This window comes from Macaca mulatta, chromosome 20 (assembly GCF_049350105.2).
Source record: "Macaca mulatta isolate MMU2019108-1 chromosome 20, T2T-MMU8v2.0, whole genome shotgun sequence".
Taxonomy (NCBI): Eukaryota; Metazoa; Chordata; class Mammalia; order Primates; family Cercopithecidae; genus Macaca; species Macaca mulatta.
The window spans coordinates 85,267,759-85,291,604 of NC_133425.1; the positions used below are offsets into that span (position 1 = coordinate 85,267,759).

General features: G+C 55.1%; 1 protein-coding gene across 7 annotated transcripts in view; it reads left to right on the plus strand.

The window, feature by feature from the left end:
* Nucleotides 1-9,862: 9,862 nt before the first annotated feature.
* The window catches only part of SPIRE2 (spire type actin nucleation factor 2), a 43,267-nt gene continuing 29,283 nt past the window's right edge, over nt 9,863-23,846 (plus strand). For all 7 annotated transcript variants that reach the window (XR_003725564.2, XM_077986830.1, XM_015126838.3 and 4 more), the window contains exon 1: nt 9,863-10,182. Coding sequence is in view for 6 of the 7 variants with exons in the window: in XM_077986830.1 (XP_077842956.1) it covers nt 9,939-10,182 (244 nt within the window). In the remaining variant the exon portion in view is untranslated. The remainder of the gene's footprint in view (nt 10,183-23,846) is intronic.

Consider the following 23,846-nt stretch of genomic DNA (forward strand, 5'->3'; position numbering starts at 1 on the left):
TTTGTATTTTTTAGTAGAGACGGGGTTTCACCGTGTTAGCCAGGATGGTCTCGATCTCCTGACCTCGTGATCCGCCCGTCTCGGCCTCCCAAAGTGCTGGGATTACAGGCTTGAGCCACCGCGCCCGGCCGAACTTCCGCATTCTTTTTCTTTTTTTTTTTTTTTTCCCCGAGACGGAGTCCCACTCTGTCGCCCAGGCTGGACTGCAGTGGCAAGATCTCTGCTCATTGCGACCACCGCCTTCCAGGTTCAAGCGATTCTCCCACCTCAGCCTCCAAAGTAGCTGGGATTACAGGTGCCTGCCACTACGCCTGGCTAATTTTTGTATTTTTAGTGGAGACAAAGTTTCGCCATGTTGGCCAGGCTGGTCTCAAACTCCTTACCTCAGGTGATCCGCCTACCTTGGCCTCCCAAAGTGCTGGGATTACAGGCATGAGCCACTGTGGCCGGCCTTTTTTTTTTTTTTTTTTTTTTTTCCCCGGGATGGAGTCTTGCTCTGTAGCCCAGGCTGGAGTGCAGTGGCCGGATCTTGGCTCACTGCAAGCTCCGCCTCCCGGGTTTACACCATTCTCCTGCCTCAGCCTCCCAAGTAGCTGGGACTACAGGCGCCCGCCACCTTGCCCAGCTAGTTTTTTTGTGTTTTTTAGTAGAGATGGGGTTTCACCACATTAGCCAGGATGGTCTCGATCTCCTGACCTCGTGATCTGCCCATCTCGGCCTCCCAAAGTGCTGGGATTACACGCTTGAGCCACCGCGCCTGGCCTCCGGCCTTTTTTTTTTTTTTGAGACAGGGTCTCACTCTGCCACCAAGGCTAGAGTGGCGCAATCTCATCTCACTACAAACTCTGCCTCCCAGGCTCGTGGTCCTCTTGCCTCAGCCTCCCAAAGTGCTGGGACAACAGGTGTGAGGCTCCACGCCCAGTCTATTTCTGTCATTTTACAACATTCAGGCCCCTGGGCAGGCACTGGAGGTGCTTTCACCATCTGAGACAATGTTTGCTGTCGAATGTGGGGAGGAGCTTGTCCACCTCATGTTCACGCAGGAACTAGTGTCTAAGTGACACATCTCAGCATGTCCCTTTCATTCTTTTTGTTTTGTTTTTGTTTTTGAGACACAGTTTCACTCTTGTCACCCAGGCTGGAGTGCAATGGCGAGATCTTGGCTCACCGCAACCTCCACCTCCCAGGTTCAAGAGATTCTCCTGCCTCAGAATGGGGTAAACTGAACCCAGGAGGTGGAGCTTGCAGTGAGCCAAGATCACGCCACTGCACTCCAGCCTGAATGACAGAGCAAGACTCCGTTTCAAAAAACAAAACAAAAAAAGAGACTCTCCTGCATCAGCTTCCCGAGTAGCTGGGATTACAGGCATGTGCCACCACACCTGACTAATTTTGTATTTTTAGTAGAGATGGCGTTTCTCCATGTTGGTCAGGCTGGTCTTGAACTTCCAACCTCAGATGATCCACCTGCCTCAAAGTGCTGGGATTACAGGTTTGAGCTACCACGCCCGGCCAGGACCCTTTCATTTTTTTTTTTTTTTTTTTTTTTTTTGAGACGGAGTCTTGCTCTGTCGCCCAGGCTGGGGTGCAGTGGCCGGATCTCAGCTCATTGCAAGCTCCGCCTCCCAGGTTTACGCCATTCTCCTACCTCAGCCTCCCGAGTAGCTGGGACTACAGGCGCCCGCCAACCCACCCGGCTAGTTTTTTTTTTTTTTGCATTTTTTAGTAGAGACGGGGTTTCACCGTGTTAGCGAGGATGGTCTCGATCTCCTGACCTCGTGATCCGCCCGTCTCGGCCTCCCAAAGTGCTGGGATTACAGGCTTGAGCCACCGCGCCCGGCCGACCCTTTCATTTTTAACCACCTTGCTTTATCTATTCAAAAAAGAAACAAATTCAACAGTGTAAATAACTCTGACCACCCTCAATAGGAAGCAGACAGGGCCTTGAGTATTTCTCTCATCTCCTGACCCCAAATCGCAGGGTGATTGTCTCTCTTCACCATACTGCACGGGTCCTGCTCGCTGACCCAGCCCTCCTGCTGTCCAGGGCTTCCTCTGTCTGTGCTCTGGGACCTCCCCATGGCTACACATTCCGCCCCATGGTCTGGATCCCTCGCAGTGTCTGGGTTCAGCCATGCTCAGCCTCCGTGTCTGCCTAGTCACCAGCCTAGAAACCTTGGAGCACCCCGGGCCGGAACCCTTCCCTCAGAGCTGTCCTGGGTTCCCTTTCAGAGATCAGGTCCAGCCCGGCTCAATCTTGCACCCCTTGGGATCCACGGCCTTTATAGTTACCCTAAAATAAACTGAAAGCACAAAACCAGGGCTCTCAAATGTCTGCTTTTCCTTCTGGGCCCCTGAGCTCCGACCCTGCCTGGCCGCACAGACCGTGACAAAGAGAGTATTCAGGGGCCTCGGGGGTGCAGGCGGCCTGGCTGCTCACCCGGACGGGGTACACAGAATCCCTTGGGAGGAGCCGACCTTGTTTTTGAATCTGAAATGGAATGAGTAAGGCGTGGCCAAAGAAACCTCTGCACTCCACTGGCCACAGGCAAAGTGGCCCTGCCTGCGTCTAGATGGTGGAGGAGTCCTTTGACCTGAACTTGACTTTGTGCCTGACTTGCTCTGACTTCTGTCACAAGGCACTTAGGGCTTTGCTATGCCACCTGGGACCCTGGGGCCCCACACTCCTCCCCTGGAGTTCACTGGGTAATTAGAGCCACAGAACACCTGGGGACCCCCAACTCACCTTCTCAGCCTCCGGGAACCCACAGTTGAGATCTAGGCTCTGTGTCTGTAGGATGCCCAGAGGTATAATTCCTAGAGCTTTTTAATCTGTGGCCAGCTGCAGTCATCAGCCACACAGCCCCTCTGACGGCACTGCCATGGTGTGGAGAAGATTCACAGCCCCTCAAAGGCTCCCTCTGATATTTTTCAAAGCACCAAACACAGAGCATGGGAAAAAGCAGACATCACCGGTGGGTTCCTGATTGACGTTGGCACCGGGAGCCCTTCCCCACCTGCTGGCTGGACTTGGTTTCCTTGTGTACCATTACTCTGCCTGTAAGAACAGAGGGGCAGGCACCTACCTGGGGTTGCGCTGCTCTTTCCCCAGGCGTAAGAAATCAGTGCCTGGTAAATTTGCATGAATGAGCAGGTTATACCATAAGATAAACATTCTGGGAGTGTTTCTGCTCCTGCGATAACTTGATAAAGTGATTACCCAACCCCAAGCACTGGTGGGTTAATCACCACACTAAATGTCTAGTTTGTCCCCAAGCAGAGCAGCCCGATTACTGATCATTTCCCTCTCCCAGGATTTCCTAATCTACTGGAAATGAAGGATAAGGATCATGTTTTGGCCAGGCGCAGTGGCTCACGCCTGTAATCCCAGCACTTTCGGAGGCCAAGGTGGGCGGATCACAAGGTCAGCAGTTCAAGACCAGCGTGGCCAACATGGTGAAACCCCATCTCTAGTAAAAATACAAAAATTAGCCAGGCATGGTGTCAGGGCCCCTGTAATCCCAGCTACTCCGGAGGCTGAGGTAGGAGAATCGCTTGAACCTGGGAGGTGGAGCTTGCAGTGAGCCGAGACTGCACCATCGCACTCCAGCCTGGGCGACAGAGACTCCGTCTCAAAAAAAAGATCTGTAACCCCAGCACTTTGGGAGGCTAGGTGGGCGAATCACAAGATCAGGAGATTGAGACCATCCTGGCTAACACGGCGAAACCTCGTCTCTAATAAAAATACAAAAAATTAGCCAGGCGTGGTAATGTGCACCTGTAGTCCCAGCTACTCGGGAGGCTGAGGCAGGAGAATGGCGTGAACCCAGGAGGCAGAGCTTGCATAGAGCTGAGATCGCGTCACTGCACTCCAGCCTGGGTGACAGAGCGAGACTACGTTCAAAAAAAAAAAAGGCCAGAAGTGGTTGCTCAGGTCTGTAATCCCAGGACTTTGGGAGGCCAAGGCGGGTGGATCACCTAAGGTCAGGAGTTGGAGACTAGCCTGACCAACATGGAGAAACCCTATCTTTACTAAAAATACAAAATTAGCGGGGCGTGGTGGCACATGCCTATAATCCCAGCTACTAGGGAGGCTGAGGCAGGAGAATTGCTTGAACCTGAGAAGCAGAGGTTGCGGTGAGCCGATATTGTGCCTTTGCACTCTAGCCTGGGCAACAAGAGTGAAACTCCATCTCAAAAAAAAAAAAAGCATGTTTTTAGAAGTAGGCAATCCATAACTGTAGAAATGGCCTTGGTCTAAAGCAAGCTTGTCCAACCCGCGGCCTGCGGGCTACATGCAGCCCAAGAAAGCTTTGAATGCAGTCCAACACAAATTCTTAAACTTTCTTAAAACACTGTGAGATGTATGCACAGAGCTATTGTTAGTGTATTTTATATGTGGCTCAAGACAATTCTTCTTCCAATGTGGTCCAGGGAAGCCAAAAGATTGGACACCCTTGCTCTGAAGCTTTCCAAGCTGAGTTAATGACTGACCTGCATCAATCTCTACGATGCTTCTTGTTGAGTCCCTTTTCGTTTGTTTGTTTTTTGAGACAGAGACTCGCTCTGTCAGCAGGCTGGAGTGCAATGGTGCCATCTCGGCTCACTGCAACCTCCACCTCTCAGGTTCAAGCGATTCTCCTGCCTCAGCCTCCTGAGTAGCTGAGACTATGGGCACGTGCCACCACATCCAGCTAATTTTTATATTTTTATTTTTTTATTTTTTTGAGACAGAGTCTTGCTCTATTGCCCAGGCTGGAGTGCAGTGGTACGATCTCTGCTCACTGCAAGCTCCGCCTCCTGGGTTCACGCCATTCTCCTGCTTCAGCCTCCTGAGTAGGTGGGACTACAGGCGCCCGCCACCACACCCGGCTAATTTTTTGTATTTTTAGTAGAGACGGGGTTTCACCGTGTTAGCCAGGATGATCTCGATCTCCTGACCTCGTGATCCACCCTCCTCGGCCTCCCAAAGTGCTGGGATTACAGGTGTGAGCCACCGCACTTGGCTAATTTTTGTATTTTTAGTAGAGATGGGGTTTCACCATCCTTGATCTCCTGACCTTGTGATCTGCCTGCCTCAGCCTCCCAAAATGCTGGGATTACAGGTGTGAGCCACCGCACTCGGCCTTTGGTGTTTTCATTTTTTATTTATTTATTTTTGTTTTTGTTTTTGTTTTTGTTGTTTTTTTTTTTTTTTTTGAGACGGAGTCTTGCTCTGTCGCCCAGGCTGGAGTGCAGTGGCCGGATCTCAGCTCACTGCAAGCTCCGCCTCCCGGGTTTACGCCATTCTCCTGCCTCAGCCTCCCGAGTAGCTGGGACTACAGGCGCCCGCCACCTCGCCCGGCTAGTTTTTTTGTATTTTTTTTAGTAGAGACGGGGTTTCACCATGTTAGCCAGGATGGTCTCGATCTCCTGACCTTGTGATCCGCCCGTCTCGGCCTCCCAAAGTGCTGGGATTACAGGCTTGAGCCACCGCGCCCGGCCTTGTTTTTTTTTTTTTTTGAGACGGAGTCTCGCTCCGTTGCCCAGGCTGGAGTGCAGTGGCCGGATCTCGGCTCACTGCAAGCTCCGCCTCCCGGGTTTACGCCATTCTCCTGCCTCAGCCTCCTGAGTAGCTGGGACTACAGGGGCCCGCCACCTCGCCTGGCTAGTTTTTTGTATTTTTTAGTAGAGAGGGGGTTTCACTGTGTTAGCCAGGATGGTCTCGATCTCCTGACCTCGTGATCCACACGTCTCTGCCTCCCAAAGTGTTGGGATTACAGGCTTGAGCCACCGCGCCCGGCCTGGTGTTTTTAATAGAGACGAGGTTTCACCATGTTGGCCAGGATGGCCTTGATCTCCTGACATTATGATCTGGCCGCCTCAGCCTTCCAAAGTGCTGGGATTAAAGGCGTGAGCCACTGTGCCTGGCCATGTTTTCTTTCTTTCCTTTTTTTTGTTTGTGAGACAGAGTCTCACTTTGTTTCCCAGGCTGCAGTGCAGTGGCGCCACCTCAGCTCACTGCAACCTCTGCCTCCGAGGTTCAAGCAATTCTGCCTCAGTCTCCCAAGTATCTGGAATTATAGGCGTGCGCCACCATGCCTGGCTAATTTTTTTTTTTTTTTTGAGACAGAGTCTTGTTCTGTCCCCCAGGCTGGAGTGCAGTGGCCGGATCTCAGCTCACTGCAAGCTCCGCCTCCCGGGTTCACGCCATTCTCCTGCCTCAGCCTCCGGAGTAGCTGGGACTACAGGCGCCCGCCACCTCACCTGGCTAGTTTTTTGTATTTTTCAGTAGAGACGAGGTTTCGCCGTGTTAACCAGGATGGTCTCGATCTCCTGACCTCGTGATCCGCCTGTCTCGGCCTCCAAAAGTGCTGGGATTACAGGCTTGAGCCACCGCGCCCGGCCTTTTTTGCATTTTTCTAGTAGAGACGGGGTTTCACCATATTGGCCAGGCTGGTCTTGAACTCCTGACCTCGTGAACTGCTCCCCGCTACCACCCAACCTCCCAAAGTGCTGGGATTAGAGGCATGAGCCACCGTGCCTGGCCCTAACTTTTAACATTTTTAGTAAAATCTCAGTGTTGTAAGTACTGCCGGTGAGTCCATAAGGATCCCAGGTAGGATGGCTGAGGCCAGTTCAGAGAGAGTCACTGTTCAGCCAGGTGAGTCAGCACTAGGTCCTTGCCAGGACGCAGTAGCGGCTGGAGGACTGAGCTCACAAATTACATCCTAAAACCTTGTGGTCGGTAAGGGACACGTGAGGCCCTTTGAGGAAGAGAGAAGGTCCCCTTGTGCCCCAGCCAGCTTCCCATTAGGTTAATTACCATCTTCTGCTCAGACTTCCCCAGCCAGTGCTGCACTGTGGCAGTGGTAAGGCTGCAGCTCCAAAGAGTGCTCTGGGGGTGGCGGGCCAGTCGTGGTGAGAGCAATGTCCCCCAACTTGACTTCTGGCAAGAAGTGGTGAGAGCTACTCAGTGGGGTGTTGCAAATGGAAGTCTCTATTCCCATGCATTCTGAAGGGAGAAACCACCCTGTGTGTGGGCCCAAGGATCAGCCTCAGACGTCAGCAGAGAACAATTCCCCGTCGTCACACACCTGGCAGTGTGTGGGCCACGGCCTTTCGTTACCACGAATGTGGAGACCGCTGCTTCTGCATAAATAAGATGCTCACGGAAGGTTTTCCGCTGTCGCTCTTCTAAGGCAGAACTTGAGATTCCTAACTTATCCTTTGTTGGTACCCATGCTGGGGGCGGCAGGGACAGATCAGGAAGGGAGATCTGCTTGAGTGCCAGGTTTGTGGCACACTGTATTCAGGGCATGGCACCCCACCCCCACCCCGCTCATCTCCAATTTTCCTTCTGCAAAACCCCAGTGCTCCTGTTAGTCTTTATGCATTTATTTACTAGAGATGGGGCCTCACTGTCACCCAGGCTGGAGTGCAATGGTGCAATCACAGCGCACTGCAGCCTCGACCTCCCAGGCTCAAGTGGTCCTCCTGCCTTACCCTCCCAAGTAGCTGGGACCACCGGCACACACCACCACACCTGGCTAATGTTTTTATAGTTTTGTAGCAATAGGGTCTGATGTTGCCCAGGCTGGTCTCAAACTCCTGGGTTCAAGCTATCGGGTCGCCTCGGCCTCCCAAAGTGCTGGGATTACAGGCATGAGCCACTGTGCCCGGTCCACTCCTGTTACTTTTGGTTGTGTTTTAGTTTGGGGAATCAAAGAAAGATGTGAACGTTGCCCCGCTGCTGACTATAAAAACTTTAGGCACAGTTTGTGATCGTCAGACTCCTTTCCGCTTACAGATGAAAAGTCCAGCTGGACCGGGCGTGGTGGCTCACACCTGTAACCCCAGCACTTTGGGAGGCCGAGGTGGGCAGATCACCTGAGGTCAGAATTTTGAGACCAGCCTGGCCAACATGGCGAAACCCTGTCTCTACTAAAAATACAAAAAATTAGGCCGGGTGCAGTGCCTCAAGCCTGTAATCCCAGCACTTGGGGAGGCCAAGGCGGGCGAATCACAAGGTCAGGAGTTCGAGACCAGCCTGGCCAATATGGTGAAACCTCATCTCTACTAAAAATACAAAAATTAGCCGGGAGTGGTGGCAGACGCCTGTAGTCCCAGCTACTCGGGAGGCTGAGGCAGGAGAATCGCTTGAAACCGGGAGGCGGAGGTTGTAGTGAGCCGAGATCAGGCGACTGTACTCCAGCCTGGGAGACAGAGCGAGACTCCATCTCAAAAAAAAAAAAAAAAACCCACAAAAAATTAGCTGGGTGTGGTGGCAGGCACCTGTAATTCCAGCTACTTGGGAGGCTGAGGCAGGAGAATTGCTTGAACCCAGGAGGCAGAGGTTGCAGTGAGCCAAGGTCGCGCCACTGCACTCCAGCCAGGGTAACAAGAGCATAACTCCTTCTCAAAAAAAAAAAAAAAAAAAGGAAAAAAAAAAAAGTCCAGCTGGACTGGTGCGGTCGCTCATTTTTGTAATTCCAGCACTTTGGAGACCAAGGTGGACTGGACTGCTTGAGCCCAGGAATTCAAGACCAGCCTGGACAACATGGTGAGATCCTATCTCTACAAGAAATAGAAAAAATCAGCTGGGCCTGGTGGTTCATGCCTTTAGTCCCATCTACTCAGGAAGCTGAGGTGGGAGGATCACTTCAGCCCAGGAATTTGAGGTTATAGTGAGCTACGATTGTACCATTGCACTTCAGCCTGGGTGAGAACTAGTCTCTAAAAAAAAAGAAAATAATCATTGTGGAACTTCTTTTTTGGGATGGGATCTCACTGTGTTGTCCAGGCGGGTCTGGAACTCCTGGGTGGTCACCAGGAGTTGTCCAGGTGGAGTCTAGAACTCCAAGTGCCCCAAGTTTCACCTCGGACCCGCACCAGAATCTCCATCCCTGGAGCCCAGGAATCTGCATGTCATGCCCTGGTGGTACTGGCAGCACCCAGGCTTGGGAACGGTTATGCCCCAGCTGCATTTTCTTGCCCAGTTACTCAGATCTGACACAGCTATGGCTGAAGAGGTCTCGGGATAAGCCCCAACCGAGCTTGCGTCCCTCAAGCTAACACCCAGTCTCCGGGAGTGACCCGGCCTGAAGAAACAAACGCCCCAAATGGGATGCGCGATGCGCGCCATCCCTGGCCAACCATGCTTGTTTATTTTTCACGGACACCCTGGAGACGTCACTGCAGGCACATTCCCTGCTAGGCAGAGGCATTTATTAAGGGCTTCATACCTGAAGGCCGGATGCGGGGAGTCGCCCTCACCCCAGCCACCCTGCGACAACCCCTGGAGGTCACCTTGCCCGGGGCTTTGTCTGCTCAGCTCCTCCGGGCTCCCTCCCGCGTTCCCAGCGGCAAACCTCCCAGGCCCCCGCGGTCACCGCAGTGTCCCCAGCTGGACGCCGGCCTGGGCTTGCGTGGGCATCGGCCGTCTGGGTCTGCCGGGCAGCGCCGGGGGTGTCACTGCGTGTCCGAGCGCGCGGGCCCCGGCCCATGTCTGCGCCCCCCACCCCTGGCCCCGGTCCTGCCCAGCACGAGGCCTCGGCCCCGCGCCCCCGCGTCCCCAGCCCTGAGCCCCCAGCCCCTCCGCACCTGCCCGCGTCCAGCCCCCCGCGTCGGTCCCTCTCCGAGACCCTCCCGCTCCGCTCCACGCTCCTCCCCCTCCACGCATCCCCCACGCCCCTCCCCCTCCGCTCCACGCTCCCCCCTCCACGCATCCCCCTCCCTCCACGCCCCTCCCCCTCCACGCATCCCCTCCCCCCACACCCCTCCCCCTCCACGCCCCTGCAGGCCCCTCCCCCGCGCCCTCCGCGCCCCGCCCCCGGCGCCGCCCCGCCCCCCACCTGAGGCGCTCGCGCGGGGCGGGGCGGCCGGGCTGAACCTGCGCGGCGGAAGGCGCGGCTGCATGGACGCGGGCCCGGCGCGCGGGAGGCGATGACGGCCCCGCCATGGCCCGGGCGGGCAGCTGCGGCGGCGACGCGGCGGGCGCGGGGCGGCCGGAGCCCTGGGAGCTGTCCCTGGAGGAGGTGCTGAAGGCCTACGAGCAGCCGCTCAACGAGGAGCAGGCGTGGGCCGTGTGCTTCCAGGGCTGCCGCGGGCTGCGGGGCTCGCCGGGCCGGCGCCTGCGGGATACCGGGGACCTCCTGCTGCGCGGGGACGGCTCGGTCGGGGCGCGGGAGCCCGAGGCCGCGGGTGAGGCCGGGGGCGGGGCCAGGCGGCGGGGACCGCGGTCTGGGGCGTCCGTCCCGTCTTCGGGGGCGGGGGTTGTCCCGGTGGAAGGGCTGCCACCGTTTCTGGAGCGGGAGACCCCCCCCCTCTGCGGGACCCGGAGCTCCCTCCCTCCCCTCTCCCTCCCTGCTTCCCTCCCTCTTTCCTCCCTCCTTCTCTCCCTCCTTCCTCTGCCTCCCCGGCCCTGGACGTTCCCCGCCCGGACTCCCCATCTGACGCCTCTCCCAGGGCGGGGCGGGCTGCTCCCCGGTGGCCTGGCTTCCTCCGGGAGAGGGACTTGGGCCGGTGGCTCAGGGAGCACGGAGCTGGGGCTTTGCTGGGGCGACTCCTCCCCTGCCTTCGCGAGAAAGGAGACAGAAGCGTCCCCTTGGGGCACTTTCTCCTGGGTGGGAGGTGGGGCCTGTGCCTCTCTTGGTGTCTGAACTGGACACTAAATCCCTGGGTTTAACTGGGAGAGGAAGGGGTGTGTAAAGTTGGGGAGACAGCCTGCTTGGTGTTTCTGTTCTTAACCATCAACCAGAACCAACAATTAAGCCCTAGAAAGATACTTGAAGTTAGTGAGAATGGTGAGCTTAAGTGATTATTTACCCTTTACAAAAAAAACCAAAAGTGATTTCTTCCCTGGAGAGCTGGAGTGCTGGCTTGGAGCATGGGGTATCACCCCAAATGCTGGTACCGTGCTGTGGGGTCGAGGCAGGCTGTGTGTTTGCCGGACTCTCCAGGCCTGAGCTGTGGGTTTGCATGAGGAGGCCTCCGTGGAGGACCAGGAAGGGCCAGGGCAAGGGCAAACAGAAGCAACCGACAGAGCCACGTGGGGTGGGGGCCGCTGTGCCCCACCCAAGAGCCCTTCCGTGTTCCTTCACCAGGTCCTGCTTATCCTGGAGCCCCCCCAGTGCCTCCACACTCCTGCCATTTGCAGTATCCCACAGAGGTGACAGCAAGAGCAAGCCCTGACAGTGTTCCTTCCTCTGGAGAAACCCGAGGCGCAGGCTTGTGCGGGCACTCAGACAGTGGCAGCCTTCGGATTCAGTGTGGTGCCCCTCAGGGCTGTGCCCACTGCCGCCCAAAGGATGGGCTGAGAAGGCAGGTGCACGGGGCCCAGGAGGCTGCATGCTCACAGAGCCTCTGTGAGAGGGTGCCTGGACTTCACCCCATCCCTGGAGATGAGTGCAGAGCAGGAGGGGGCTGTAGGCAGCCTGGTTGATCTGACCCTCTGACTGTAAAGATGGGGAAACCGAGGCACACAGTGGTAAGTGGTTAGAATCCAGGGCTCCTCGTTTGTCCCTGAGCTGTGCGGGAGCCCAGCTGCCTGCTTCCTGTTGGTGCTGTACAAGGCGTCCTCAGAGCAGTGATCTGATTCTCTCCACCTCCATCCCCTGGGTGGTGTGGCCCCTTCCCGGTCATCACAGCCCTGGCAGCAGTTCCTGGCTGCGGTTCAAAGTTCAGGCAGGGCACCGTGTTGAGCTTAGGGGGCGGTACCCGCCTGTGGTCCAGTTCGTTTTTTATTTGATACTATCTTTGGTTTCCGTTCATAACCCTGTCTCATAAAGGTGAATGAGGTTTATGACTTGCTGTCTTTTTAAGGTTTAAGAAAAATCTATTACCCTGAAGTTTCTCTGCCATCTTTGTGGGGCTTCTGAGTCAGCTGAGACGGCCGGCCAGCTGTCTCCTCAAAGGTGGCCAACCCAGCCTTTCTCTGGGACTTAAGTGATACGTAAATACATTAAAAGATGCGTATTTATTTCTCCCTGTAAATACCAACAGGAAAACATCCACGTCTCACTTGTTGGCATTTTAGTTTCAGTTTTTTACGCCAGTTGAATTTCTCAACCTGTGACCTTGGGCCTTCGATACCCACCCTCTCACACAAACTGAAGATGGGTAGTAGGTGTGTAAAACAACTTTGAAAAAAATAACAACAAACTAAACCATATTTAGGAGGATGAATAATAATATCTTAGCACACAAGGAATAATACTTCGCGTTTTTAAGCTCAGATTAGAAAAACAATGACTAGAAGAGACTTCCTAATCTTTACTCTGAAGACTTTATAACTGCTTGGAAGCTTTTTGTTTAAATGGGGAAACGGAAAACATGTTACCGTGTGAAGGTAATTTAAGAGGCTTTTTTATTTTTTTTATTTTATTTTATTTTTTATTATTATTATTATTTTTTGAGACGGAGTCTCGCTCTGCCGCCCAGGCTGGAGTGCAGTGGCCGGATCTCAGCTCACTGCAAGCTCCGCCTCCCGGGTTCACGCCATTCTCCTGTCTCAGCCTCCCGAGTAGTTGGGACTACAGGCGCCCGCCACCGCGCCCGGCTAGTTTTTTGTATTTTTTAGTAGAGACGGGGTTTCACCGTGTTAGCCAGGATGGTCTCGATCTCCTGACGTCGTGATCCGCCCGTCTCGGCCTCCCAAAGTGCTGGGATTACAGGCTTGAGCCACCGCGCCCAGCCTATTTTATTTTTTTTTGAGATGGAGTCTGGCTCTGTAGCCCAGGCTGGAGTGCAGTGGCTCCATCTCAGCTCACTGCAACCTCTGCCTCCTGGGTCCACGCCATTCTCCTGCCTTAGCCTCCCAAGAAGCTGGGACTACAGGTGCCCACCACCACATCCAGCTAATTTTTTTGTATTTTTAGTAGAGACGGGGTTTCACGGTGTTAGCCAGGATGGTCTCGATCTCCTGACCTCATGATCCGCCCGCCTCGGCCTCCCAAAGGGCTGGGATTACAGGTGTGAGCCACCGCGCCCGGCAATTTTTGTATTTTTGGTAGAGATGAGGTTTCACCATGTTGTCCAGGCAGGTCTTGAACTCCTGACCTCAAGTGATCCACCCGCCTCAGCCTCCCAAAATACTGGGATTACAGGCGTGAGCCACTATACCCAGCCTTTAACAGGCCATTATTAAAACCTCATGATGGAGAGTTACTTTGTACAAATTGAGGCAGGAAACTCTGTCAGGCATCACTGCTGTGTGGGGAGCTGTTCCCTGAGGCAAAGCCAATTTCTCTCTTTTTTTTTTTTTTTTGTTTTTGAGACGGAGTCTCGCTCTGTTGCCCGGGCTGGAGTGCAGTGGCTGGATCTCAGCTCACTGCAAGCTCCGCCCTCCGGGTTTACGCCATTCTCCTGCCTCAGCCTCCCAAGTAACTGGGACTACAGGCGCCCGCCACCTCGCCCGGCTAGTGTTTTGTATTTTTTAGTAGAGACGGGGTTTCACCGGGTTAGCCAGGATGGTCTCGATCTCCTGACCTCGTGATCCGCCCGTCTCGGCCTCCCAAAGTGCTGGGATTACAGGCTTGAGCCACCGCGCCCAGCTGGCTGGTTTCTCAAATACATCTCAGACATGTTGCTGATGTGGGTCTGTGTGCTCTACGTGTGGCGAGGTGGGTGAGACGGCTCTTCCTTTTGTCACCTGCCCTCTTCACCCTGCTTGGCTGCTTTACACGTGACCCTATTTTTTGAATGTTTTTTCTTGTCAATTTTGGACACTAAACTTTTTCTTTTCTTTTTTTGAGATGGAGTATTGCTCTGTCGCCCAGGCCGGAGTGCAGTGGTACGATCTTGACTCAGTGCAAGCTCCGCGTCCCGGGTCCATGCCATTCTCCTGCCTCAGCCTCCCCAGTAGCTGGGACTACAGGCGCCTGCCACCATGCCCACCTAATATTTTGTATTTTTAGTAGAGACGGGGTTTCACCATGTTAGCCAGGATGGTCTCGATCTCCTGACCTCATGATCTGCCCACCTCGGCCTCCCAAAGTGCTGGGATTACAGATGTGAGCCACCATGCCCGCCTGGATGCTAAACTTTTTCACAGGCAGGCCCCCCTCTTTATGCTAGGATGCCCTACGTTGCTGGTCCTCCAGGTATCCCCTACCCTTCCTCCTGCCCCTTCCCCTTCTGCCCGGCTCTGAGGCCATCTGCCCCTAAGGCACCCCTCGGGCACTGGCTCTGGGGTTCTGCTGTTTCACAGCCCCGCCACACTCCCAGATTCCTGAGCCTTCCCAACCCATTCATCTCTCAGCCTGTGTTCCACACAGAAACACCCATAGTAGGCCGGGCGCAGTGGCTCAAGCCTGTAATCCCAGCACTTTGGGAGGCCGAGACGGGCGGATCACGAGGTCAGGAGATCGAGACTATCCTGGCTAACACGGTGAAACCCCGTCTCTACTAAAAATACAAAAAACTAGCCGGGCGTGGTGGCGGGCGCCTGTAGTCTCAGCTACTCGGGAGGCTGAGGCGGGAGAATGGCGTAAACCCGGGAGGCGGAGCTTGCAGTGAGCTGAGATCCGGCCACTGCACTCCAGCCTGGGAGACACAGCGAGACTCTGTCTCAAAAAAAAAAAAAAAAAAAAAAAGAAACACCCATAGTAATCCAGGCAGCACTGGGCACCGCGTCCGGGTCTGAAGCTCTGCAGAGTGTGAAGCTCTTTCTTCCTCTGGTTCCCTCTCCCTCCTGCGCTGCACTGATGAGCAGGCCCCGGCTTCTTGTCCCCGTTCCTTCTGAAGGCAGAGTGATGGCAGTGCATGCCCGGGTGAGGCGAGAGGGGGCTCTGGGCCCAGGAAGCACCCCATGGTTAGTGCCTGTGTGAAGGGGGCATCCTTTTCACCCACGGAAGCCCCTTTGTGTGTCTGTGCTGGAGTCCACCTTTGCCGAGGAACACTGTGGCCTCCAGCCCGCAGCCAGTGTGCCCGTTCTGCCGCTGGATCTGGGCTGGCTGGGCCTCCTCAGTGGCCGGGACTGTCTGCACCCTGCAAACGTGTGCATGTGAGTGTTTCGTTGTTTTCTGGAGATGGTGTCTGCAATTGTGCTGGAGAAAAGCAAGAACTGATTGGAAAGATGAAATTCTGCTTCCAGAGGAGGTAACATTTTCCTCCTCCTGACTCTCCCCCTGGAAGCCAGGACACTTCTGGTTGGAATGCGTTCCTCAAACCAGGTGGCTTCTGTTAGCAGCTTCCTGACTCCTCACCAGAGCTGAGGGGCATCACAGCCAGCGTCACCTGCCCTTACGGTCCCCGGGCACCCTTGGAGTTCAGGCTCTGCTTCTCTTGCACTCTGGGAGGGGCACTCAGTCAAGACATGGTGTGGAGATGAGGCCAGGTACCCCTGACAGGAGGGAACTATGTTTCAGCACCCAGGGCGTTTGCAGGGCCGGGTTGAGCAGTGCCCTTCCGTTCTCTCGTTTGCTCCTCTGACAAAGGACCCTGTTTGTTGTTGTTGTTGTTGTTGTTGTTTTCTGAGACGGAGTTTCGCTCTTGTTGCCCAGGCTGGAGTGTAATGGCATGATCTCGGCTCACTGCAACCTCAGCCTCCTGAGTTCAAGCGATTCTCCTGCCTCAGCCTCCCAAGTAGCTGGGATTACAGGTACCCGCCACCAAACCCAGCTAATTTTTTTTTTTTTTTTTTTTTTTCTGAGATGGAGTTTCACTCTGTCGCCCAGGCTCGAGTGCAGTGGTGCGATCTCAGCTCACTGCAACTTCCACCTCCCCGGGTTCAAGCGATTCTCCTGCCTTAGCCCCCCGAGTAGCTGGGATTGCAGGCACCCACCACCACGCCCGGCTAACTTTTGTATTTTTAGTAGAGATGAGGTTTCACCATGTTGGCCAGGCTGGTCTCAAACTTCTGACCTCAGGTGATCTGCCTGCCTTGGCCTCCGAAAGTGCTGGGATTACAGGCGTGAGCCACCGCGCCCAGCCAAAGGCACTGTTTTGATTCCCATTTTACAAATGAGAAAACTGAAGTCCACAAAGGGAAATTAACCACCCAGGCGGTATCAGGGGCAGGCTCAGCTCAGGCCTCCACGGCCTGCTGGGCTTGAGAAGGTTTGCTTTTGTACCTCAGTTTCCTTCTCTGTGAAATGGGAGGGAGGAGCCGCAGCGGTGGTGTTAGCGTCTGTGCAGCCCTGGGGCACGCCCAGCTCCAGGAGCACTGGCCAGTGGGGGTGGCAGCAAGGGACCCTGCACCTCTGCGCTCGCCGGACCCGCCGCGGGGAGCAGCACATGTGGGTCCAGGATCCTGCACCTCTGAGCTGGCTGGACCCGCCGCGGGGAGCAGCACGTGTGGGTCCAGGCTGCGAATCCTGACTGGATTCTCAGGGAGGGGTTCTGCAAAGTGCACCTGGTGGGGGCTGGGCACTCCTCCGTGCGCGTTCTTGGTGATGTAAAATGACCTCCGTCGCGGAGCCCCTCCATGTGGAAAGCGGGAAGGAGGCTGGCCGCTGTGTGTGGGTGTGGGCCTGAGCTGGGTGTGTCTTTGTGTGAGCTGGGTTTGTTTGTAGATGGCATTCCCGATTTAGTCTCACCTCTGAGCAAGGATTACCTCACGGGAAGGCCGTCCTGCAGCAAACGTGTTTTCTTTATGGGGACGTCTGCGAAGCTGCCTGGGCTCGTGGCTGGCTGTCGTAGGCGACCCCAGTGAGCACAGCCCAGTGACTGTTCGCTGAGCCCTGGCTTGGGCAGTTGTTGCAAGTTCTGCCTTGTGCTTTCAGGCAAAGGCTTGGGATCCCCGTGCTACTGTTGAGATTCGGTTAAAGGTGGGGACGCGGCCCCGTCCTCACTGCCACCTTCCAGGCCCTCCTACACCGAGTCACCACCAGCCTGATGTCCACAGAGAATAGTTTCTCTGCCCCAGATAGGAAAGAATCTGCTGTTTTTCTAATTCAGCAACAGAGGTATTGGAGTGCTGGTGAGAGCCGGCTCCCACAGCCTGTAGGGGGGACTGGTTGGTCTGGTCCTGGGATGCGGCCCGTTTAAGCAAACATACCAGTGGGTCTCAGCACAGGAAGAAGGTTTTGGCCCTCATCATTCACTCTGACTCCTCAGAGGGCGTTGGGACTCCAGATTAGGTTGAGGCCCCATTTAGGAGGAAGGTGGGCTGGAAACACACCTGGTAATTAGGCAAATCAGCTCGTGCCCAGGGAAGTCCAAGACACCTGGAGGAAGGGCCCAGCCTCGCCTGGCTTCTCTCTCCTCCTCATTCCAAAGACCCCTTCATTCCAGCACGTGTGTCTCTCTGGGACTGAGGAGCAGGAGGAGTACGTGGGAATAGTTTAAAAGGAGTGTATGGGCCGGGCGCAGTAGCTCACACCTGTAATCCCAGCACTTTGGGAGGCTGAGGCAGGTGGATCACCTGAGGTCAGGAGTTCGAGACCAGCCTGGCCAACATAGTGAAACCCCGTCTCTACTAAAAATACAAAAATTTGCTGAGCTTGGTGGTGGGCGCCTGTAGTCCCAGCTATTTAGGAGGCTGAGGCAGGAGAATCACTTGAACCTGGGAGGCAGAGGTTGTAGTGAGTCGAGGTTGCGCCATTGCACTCCAGCCTGCGCGACACAGTGAGACTCCATTTCAAAAACAAAACAAAACAAACATTGGTTATTCTCTTACAGTTTAACGGGTTGGGAACCCAGGATGATCTACCTTGTCAGGGGTCAGCACCTGGACCCTCACCTGCCGCCTTCAGCGCCTCTCAGTACACGCTCACAGGTTCTGAGGTTAGAACACAGACAGCTCTAGGGCCCGTGATTCTGCCGATTGCGGCAGGCTGGGGGTTGAGAATCTCAGGGAATGCCCACTACCCACTTCCAGATTCCTCCTCCAGTGTCTCCACGTATTTCCTTGTGTCTCCCTCTATCCTCCGTTCCATCTCATTTTAATGCATTTCAGGGAAGTTGTGGACAGTAGGACAGTTCCCCTAAATACTTCAGCCCGTGTGGGATTAAGCAGACACCAACATTTGTTTATAGTTATTTTCTTTTGAGGTGAAATTTACATACAGTGAAATGCAAGAATCCGGAATGTACATTCACCCAGCACCACCTTGACCTCTTCTGTGAAGCCTCGCCACCCCTGGAGAGCTGTTAAAAATATCCCCGGGCCGGGCGCGGTGGCTCACGCCTGTCATCCCAGCACTTTGGGAGGCCGAGGCGGGTGGATCACGAAGTCGGGAGATCGAGACCACCCTGGCTAACCCGGTGAAACCCCGTCTCTACTAAAAGATACAAAAAATTAGCCGGGCGTGGTGGCGGTACCTGTAGTCCCAGCTACTCAGGAGGCTGAGGCAGGGGAATGGCGTGAACCCAGGAGGCGGAGCTTGCAGTGAGCCAAGATCGCACCACTGCACTCCAGCCTGGGTGACAGAGCGAGACTCCGTCTCAAAAAAAAAAAAAAAAAAAAAAAAATTCCCCTGGCTAGGCACGGTGCCTCACGCCTGTCATCCCAGCACTGTGGGAGGCCGAGGCAGGCAGATCACCTGAGGTTGGGAGTTTGAGACCAGCCTGACCAACATGGAGAAACCCCGTCTCTACTAAAAAAAAAAAAAAAAACAGAATTAACTGGGCGTGGTGGCACATGCCTGTAATCCCAGCTACTCAGGAGGCTGAGGCAGGAGAATCACTTGAACTCAGGAGGTGGAGGTTGTGGTGAGCCGAGATCGTGCCATTGCACTCCAGCCTGGGTAACAAGAGTGAAACTCCAGCTAAAAAAAAAAAAAAAGAAATTCCCGCACCCCAGATTCCAGCTCTAGGCCCCAGGAATCTGTGTTTCCAAAGCTGCCCGGGCCGGCCCATCGTGTGGGTTCCGGAATTGCAGGTCTTCTCCCTCGAGCGGGACTCGAGGCTCCCTTATCGGGCCTGTTAAATCCAGATCCCAGTCCTGCCCCGGAACATCTGAATCTGACCTTCCCAGGTCAGCCAGAAAATCCGCACCTGTAGCAAGTTCCCTGGCCTGCCGCTGCAGGGGTGAGGCACTCCACCCTCAGGGGACCCGGCTGGTGGTGAGGGGAAGAGTTGAGGTCTCCGTGTCAGCCCTGGAGCCAAGGCTAAGCCCAGGGTCAGACTCCGCTGGGTGGCCTTGGGCCAGTTCCTCACCCGAGTCTCTGGACCTCTTGGACTGGGATTAATGGCATGGCCGCATCGTGAGGCCTGTGTGAGGGGTGCTTATTAGCCGGGAGAGAGGGCACCTTCTCAGGTAGAATCTGATGCTGTCACCTCTCAGCTGCTGGCTTTCTGCTGTGACCAGCAGTGGGGTTCCCTTGAGACACGCCAGGCAGGGGCTGGGTCGGGATCCCTGCAGGAGCGGAGAAGCTGGGGGTGTGGGGCACTGCTGAGGGCAGTTCTTTGGCCGAGACACATCTGCCCGACTTGGGTCTCCACACACACCGATGCCTGGCGTCCCGGGTTCTTGTTGCAGTGGGAGGACGCCCTGTGTCGGGGCTGTGTGAGCTTAAGGAAGGAGTGGGTCGGTCTCAGCCCAGGGATCAGCCACCGCCTCTGAGATGGGCACTGGTGGAAGTGAAACGCAAGAGGAAGCACATGGGTCCCGCGGACCCGAAGAGCACGCTCTGTTTGCTAAACAAACGCTCCCTGGTTTCGTGAGGGTGTTTCTCCCTCCGGGCTTCCATTTGCCTGCTCTCAGCAGCTGCTTTTTCTGTTTTCCTTTTTTTTTTTTTTTTTTTTGAGACAAGTCTTGCTCTGTCGCCGAGGCTGGAGTGCCTTGGCTCACTGCAGTCTCTGCCTCCGGGGATCAAGCAATCCTCCCACCTCAGCCTCCAGAGTGGCTGGGACCACAGGCGCACGCTACCACGCTCAGCTATTTTTTTTTTTTTTTTTTTGAGACAGAGTCTTGCTCTGTCGCCCAGGCTGGAGTGCAGTGGCGTGATCTCGGCTCACTGCAAACTCCACCTCCCGGGTTCACGCCATTCTCCTGCCTCAGCCTCCCAAGTAGCTGGGACTACAGGCACCCGCCACCATGCCCGGCTAATTTTTTGTATTTTTAGTAGAGATGGGGTTTCACCACGTTAGCCAGGATGGTCTCGATCTCCTGACCTCGTGATCTGCCCGCCTCGCCCTCCCAAAGTGCTGGGATTACAGGTATGAGCCACTGCGTCCGGCCTTTTTTTGTATTTTTAATAGAGACAGGGTCTTGCCATGTTGCCCAGGCTGGAGTTCACTGGTGCAATCTCAGCTAAGCACAACCTCCACCTCCTGGGTTCAAGCAATTCTCCTGCCTCAGCCTCCTGAGTAGCTGGGATTACAGACATGTGCCACCAACCCAGCTAATTTTTATATATATATATATATATTTTTTTTTTTTTTTTGAGATGGAGTCTCGCTCTGTCGCCCAGGCTGGAGTGCAGTGGCGCGTTCTGGGCTCACTGCAAGCTCCGCCTCCCGGGTTCACGCCATTCTCCTGCCTCAGCCTCCCGAGTAGCTGGGACTACAGGCGCCCGCCACCTCGCCCGGCTAGTTTTTTGTATTATTTTTAGTAGAGACGGGGTTTCACCGTGTTAGCCAGGATGGTCTCGATCTCCTGACCTCGTGATCCGCCCGTCTCGGCCTCCCAAAGTGCTGGGATTACAGGCTTGAGCCACCGCGCCTGGCCAATTTTTATATTTTTAGTGGAGGCGGGGTTTCACCTCCACTGGCAGGCTGGTCTCGATCTCCTGACCTCATGATCTGCCCGCCTCAGCCTCCCAAAGTGCTGGGATGACAGGCGTGAGCCACCGCGTCCGGCCGACAGTAACTTTTATGGTAGGTGATGTCTGTTTCATCAGCGGGAACCAGGGAAGCACCATGAGCCACACAGGCTGTTTGACAGCAGGTCTGTGTTTGCTCTGGACCGCCAGGCCCCAACCCTGAATTCTCAGACTGACGTGGGTGCTGCGGGCCTGCTCACTCTCATACCTTGATTTCTTGACACTAGCACACCTACATGCTCCAAATCGAGGTGCTGAGTGCAACCGGAGAGCATCCCAGCAGTGCAAGGAGCGTCTTTTGTCTGTGCGCAGGCAGATGGCTCTGTCTCCTCCCGAGCTCAGGGGCCGTCCTCTCTCTCCCTCAGTGCGGGCCTTGGGCTTTCTCCGCACAAAGGGCTCTCCTTCTCTTTCACAGCTGCCCGGTGTCCCCGTGTGGGCGTCTCCCTGTGTCTCAGGTGGACGCGTCTGTGTTTCGAGTGTTAAACTGTTGGGAGGGGTGCCGTGGGTGTGTGGCCGGGTGCCTGTGCCTTCCACGAGTGTTGGCAGTGGGGGCCGGGGGACGCGTGATGGGAAAGTTGCTGCAGGGTGCCTGCTTTGGACTGTTGCCAGTTCCTGTGTCTGCCAGGAATGGGTGTGCTGCGTCCCCCGGTCTGCCCTGGCCCTGGTGCTTCTGAGAGCACTCAGCCTGAGACCTGGGAAGGCAGGAAACCCCTCGAGGCCGGAGAGATCAGAAATGGGCTTCACTCACTGTCAGCATTTAAACCCCCTGGGGGCCATGCGTAGGGGTGGGCCCGGTGGAACCAAATGCTGTGGCCGCCTCAAGATGTGTGAGGTCTTCCTCTGGGGGTGGGGTGAAAAGGGGAGTTGTACCCCTTCCCATGCCGAGAGCATGGGCTCCCCCAGAGCCATCCCTGTCCCGACTCCAAGCCTAAGAGAGTCAGGGGCAGGTCACCCTTGGGCCGAGCCAGGGGCCCCGGTGGCCTCACTGCTCGTCACTGAGGATCGTGCCTGTGTTGTGTGTTGTGTCTGCCACCTGACTTGTTATTCGAGGTAACGTCATGCGTGAGATTGAGTAGGAGTTGCCTCTGTCCTGCAGGTGAGGAAGTGAGGTCACAGGGGCAAGACAGCCAGCGCCAGTAGCCACAGGTTGGTCAGGATCCGACCTCCTCCTTTGTGCCTCATTCCCACCAAGCTCCTTGCCGGGCTGAGCTGGTGCCCCCAGGCAGATGGAGGCTGAGGCTGCCCGGTAACCTCTGTCCACTACCCACCTGCCCGCAGCGTGGGAGGACCTTCCTCTCGAAGCTGCTGGGGCATCTCCAGGCAGCAAATGTCCCATAGACATCTCCCTTCCGAATGAAACCTGTCGTCTTTCACAAGCACACACAGGTTGTTTCAGACTCCCTAGCATCTTTGTTCTACTCATTTGTTATTTTATACAAAAGAAACCTGAGTCAGGTGCAGTAGCTCACACCTGTAATCCCAGCACTTTGGGAGGCTGAGGTGGGAGGATCGCTTGAGCCCAGGAAATCAAGGCTGCAATGAGCCATGATTATGCCACTGCACTCCAGCCTGGGTGACAGAGCAACACCTTGTTTCCAAAAAAAAAAAAAAAAAAAAAGGAAGGCCGGGCGCAGTGGCTCAAGCCTGTAATCCTGGCACTTTGGGACGGCGAGATGGGTGGATCACGAGGTCAGGAAATCGAGACCATCCTGGCTAACATAGTGAAACCCCATCTCTACTAAAAATACAAAAAAAAATTAGCCAGGCGTGGTGGCGGCACCTGTGGTCCCAGTTACTCAGGAGGCTGAGGCAGGAGAATGGCATGAACCCGGGAGGCGGAGCTTGCAGTGAGCCGAGATCACGCCACTGCACTCCAGCCTGGGCAACAGAGCGAGACTCCGTCTCAAAAAAAAAAAGGAAAAAGAAACGCAAGTGGCTTTTCTTCTCTCACTGAGGCTGTGCTTCCCTGCAGGGAGAAAGAAATAGGCTCTCAGCTCCTAGAGGTGGATGGAAACCAGGTGTCCTGGTTCTGGCTCCCACCTCAGCGTGGCACTAACAGACTCAATGAGAACTCTGGAGTCCTCACACCTCCGTCTGCTCGCCTCTGGAGATAATTTTTTAAATAAGCAAAAGATGGTTTGTATAATCCTATGTGGCCACATTGGCTACGTGGTTGTGGCCACATTGGTGACGTGGTTGTGGTAGCTCTATGTGCACTTACATCTGAGTGTTCGGCTGTGTTGCTTGCTGTGGTCTGGCCGTGCTTCGTGGCCCGGCTGCCCCATTTATTAGGGGTGTGGTCTTGGGTAAGTTTCTCAACCTGCCTGAGCCTTGGTTTCCTCATCTGTAACAGAATCATGGCACCAACCCTTGTAGGATGGCTGTGCAGATTGAGGCCACAGTAAATACATTTTTTTTTTTTTTTTGAGACTGAGTTTTGCTCTTGTTACCCAGGTTAGAGTGCAATGGCATGATCTCGGCTCACTGCAACCTCCGCCTCTCGGGATCAAGCAGTTCTCCTGCCTCAGCCTCCCAAGTAGCTGGGACTACAGGCATGTGCCACTACACCTGGCTAATTTTGTATTTTTAGTAGAGACGGAGTTTCTCCATGTTGGTCAGGCTGGTCTCCAACTCCTGACCTCAGGTGATCCACCTGCCTGGACTTCCCAAAGTGCTGGGATGACAGGCGTGAGCCACCGCGCCCCACGGTAAATAATTTTTTTTTTTTTGGAGACGGAGTCTCGCTCTGTTGCCCAGGCTGGAGTGCAGTGGCCGGATCTCAGCTCACTGCAAGCTCCGCCTCCCGGGTCTACGCCATTCTCCTGCCTCAGCCTCCCAAGTAGCTGGGACTACAGGCGCCCGCCACCTCGCCCGGCTAGTTTTTTGTATTTTTTAGTAGAGACGGGGTTTCACTGTGTTAGCCAGGATGGTCTCGATCTCCTGACCTCGTGATCCGCCCGTCTCGGCCTCCCAAAGTGCTGGGATTACAGGCTTGAGCCACCGCGCCCGGCCAATAATTTTTTAACACCTAGTTTTATAACATCTGAGCAGAGTCCTAGGCTAGGGCTCTGACTGCAAGGCCTCTGTCAGCCCCCAAGTCTCCCCCAGATAATCTCTCATCTCAGAACCAGAGACACCCCAAGTCTTTGCAGCTTAAAT